Source organism: Cebus imitator, unplaced genomic scaffold, assembly GCF_001604975.1.
Source record: "Cebus imitator isolate Cc_AM_T3 unplaced genomic scaffold, Cebus_imitator-1.0 Scaffold209, whole genome shotgun sequence".
In the NCBI taxonomy this organism is placed as follows: Eukaryota; Metazoa; Chordata; class Mammalia; order Primates; family Cebidae; genus Cebus; species Cebus imitator.
Genome location: NW_016107524.1, coordinates 3,309,493 through 3,312,668, shown reverse-complemented (window position 1 = coordinate 3,312,668; position 3,176 = coordinate 3,309,493). Strand labels below are relative to the sequence as shown.

The window sequence follows — 3,176 nt, the reverse complement described above, 5'->3', positions numbered from 1 at the left end:
GGCCCGGGTACCTCCAGCGGAGCGCGCCTCCCCCCCGGTTTCCCGCCAGGAGAAGGCGCGCGGTAGATGCGGTGCGTTTGGGCGCCCTGTCCGACAGAACGGTTGGGCCTCACTGGCCGTCGCTATGTCGCGACAGAGCACCCTGTACAGCTTTTTCCCCAAGTCTCCGGCGCTGAGTGATGCCAGCAAGGCCTCGGCCAGGGCCTCACGGGAAGGCGGCCGCGCCGCCGCTGCCACCCGGGCCTCTCCTCCACGAGAGGATGCGGCCTGGAGCGAGGCTGGGCCTGGGCCCAGGCCCCTGGCGCGCTCCGCGTCACCGCCCAAGGCGAAGAATCTCAACGGAGGTCTGCGGAGATCCGCAGCGACTGCGGCCCCCACCAGGTACCGGGAGGGGTCGAAGGCGGGGGCATAGCGGCGGGTTGCTCGGAACCCGGGGAGGGGAGGCTCGCACAGGGGCTTGTGGGGGGGCACGGCCTGGCTCTGGGCTCGGAGGCAGGGCCACAGAGGTGGCTTAAAGGAGTGCAGGGACTGAGTCTGGCGCATTTCGTGGTGTAGCTTGTAAACAGGGTTAGAGGAGAGAGGCTGTGCAGGAAGAGGGCTGGAGAGGAGACGCGGAGAGTTCGGGAGCTTTGGAGGGAGGAAACGCGTCCCGCCAGGTGGGGGGCTGGCAGAAGGAAGGGACGAGGCGCGCAGCTCGCGGTGGGGAGGGGTCTCGGGAGGTGGGAGAAGTGGGGGTGGGGCGGGAAGGGGAAGGCGCCGAGCCGGTTTGGTGTGCGGAGTGGGGGCAGGGTGGCGGGAAGGAGGAATGCTTGCGGGAGGCAGAACGCCGCGAGCCAGGTGGCTTGGGGTGCGAAAGGAGGTTCCTCGGCCAGCGCGGATATAGTGAGTTGGGGCTCCAGTAGTCTTCAGGGTAGACACTTTTGGGTAGTTAAGAGCCGCAGTCGCCCAGACGCCGTGGGGACGGTGGGCCCTCCGCCCGGGTGAGGGGCCGCCAAGGGGTTGGGCCGCGACCTGAGAGCTCAGGGTCGGGGGTAGGGGGCAGTCGCTCTGCGGACCGCGGGGCTTGATTGGGCGGAGTGCGGGCGGGGCGGGGAGGGGAGCCGAAGTGTTTGGGATCTGGCTGGGTCTTACCCGTCGTAGGTAGACTGCACGTGCACCAAGACAAATGAAAATAGAAGCTATATTTTGACGCACGTGGAAATTCGTGTCGAGTGGAAAATATTTTCTTTTATGAAATAGTGTAAATTTTATGGGGCAATGTAATGTTTTCGAAGTTGAGGGTAGACTTTTAGAGGCCTTAATCTGGCCCTGGGCAAAGATGTGTGGACGCCACCCCAGGGAAGCCGGCCGGGAGTTGTCCTCACTTTCTGGGCAGTTCAAGGCCCCCCCCCCTTTTTTTTTTTTTTTTGGAGACGGAATTTAGCTCTTGTTGCCCAGGCTGGAGTGCGATGGCGCAATCTCGGTTCACCTTAACCTCCACCTCCTGGGTTCAAGCGATTCTCCTGCCTCACCCTCCCGAGTAGCTGAGATTATAGGCATGTGCCACCACGCCCGGCTAATTTGGTATAGTTAGTAGAGACGGGTTTTCTCCGTGTTGGTCAGGCTGGTCTCGAATTCCCGACCTCAGGTGGTCCGCCCGCCTCGGCCTCCCAAAGTGCTGGGATTACAGGCGTGAGCCACCGCACCCGGCCTGTTCAGGGTTTTTTATCCGGGCAGCGGGCGACATTTTGAAAAGCTCGCTTTTACCGTTTGCCAGTTATTAAAACACAGAGTTCAATGGTAGCTATTTGAACAAATGAATAAATAGAGGCTCAGAAAAAACTCATTCAAGATAAGAGAGCTAGTTAGTGGTTTTTTTTGTTTTTGTTTTGAGACGGAGTCTCGCTCTGTCGCCCAGGCTGGAGAGCAGTGGCACGATCTCGGCTCACTGCAACCTCCGCCTCCCGGGTTCAAGCGATTCTCCTACATCAGCTTCCCGAGTAGCTGGGATTACAGGCGTGCACCACTGTGGTCTGTCTAATTTTTCATATTTTTAGTAGAGACGGGGTTTCACCATGTTGGCCAGGCTGGTCTTGGAACTGCTGACCTCAAGTGAGCCACCGCGCCCTGCCGCTAGTTAGTGGTCTTGAGTAATGGATTTCACATTCCCTGAGTTTAAAGTGTCCTATAGAAATTCTGAGATTTTTCTAAGTGTAATTGTAATGTTGCCCTTGTTTAAGTGACCGTTTCCCACAATTTAAGTATATATAGTTGTGCATGAGTAGAATCTGCTTGTGGGGAACAGAGCCAGCATTCGCAAAGGCAGACTCATGGTTAGAAAGGAATGGTGTGGCCAGGAGCGGTGGCTCACGCCTGTAATCCCAGCACTTTAGGAGGCTAAGGAGGGTGGATCACCTGAGGTCTGGAGTTCCAGACTAGCCTGGCCAACATGGTGAAACCCTGTCTCTACTAAAAATACAAAAATTAGCTGGGCGTGGTGGCACACGCCTGTAGTCCCAGCTACTTGGGAGGCTGAGGCCAGGAGAATCACTTGAACACGGGAGGCGGGAGGTTGCAGTGAGCTGAGATCGCGCAACTGCACTCCAGACTGGCGACAGAGTGAGACTCCATCTCAAAAAAAAAAAAAACAAAAGCATGACACTTTATGTTTACTCGAGCATGAATTGTTGACTCCACACCAAAGGGGTGTATTTATTGTGAGGATGTACTTTACATTCATGTTGAATAGCATATGTTGTTTCTTGAGACTTGTAAAAATAAAACATTGTATACACTTCACCTCTCATTATGGAGAAGATTCCAGGGTATTCAAGAAAGATGAGTATTTGATACCAGGTTTCTAAAGAAATCTCAGTGTCTAGATCACTTTGCTGAGCACAGCATTAGGCATTATCGATCCTGGATACCACCATGAACAGGACAAAGCAAAGAGGCAATTCTGGACTCCCAAATGGAAAGGGGACGGAGAGGATGTGGGTCAGGCTAGGGTTTCAGCTCTGTCAACCGAAACCAGAAGGACAAATAGGATTAGACAGGTTATAGTTAGAATGGGAAGCTGGTTCAGAAAGGAAGATCTGCAAATTGTGGGTAGGCTGAATGAGGAGGAGGGAGCATTGGAGAGATCCAATCACGAACAGTCTGATGAACTACAGAGACATTTGGATTACTCAATGAAT

General features: G+C 55.0%; 1 protein-coding gene across 1 annotated transcript in view; it reads left to right on the top strand.

Annotated features, from left to right (window-relative positions):
• MSH6 (mutS homolog 6) overlaps nucleotides 1–3,176 on the top strand; it is a 36,673-nt gene continuing 33,497 nt past the window's right edge. The window contains exon 1 of the mRNA XM_017548528.2: nucleotides 1–381. Within this exon, the coding sequence (XP_017404017.1) occupies nucleotides 125–381 (257 nt within the window). The 5' untranslated portion in view covers nucleotides 1–124. The remainder of the gene's footprint in view (nucleotides 382–3,176) is intronic.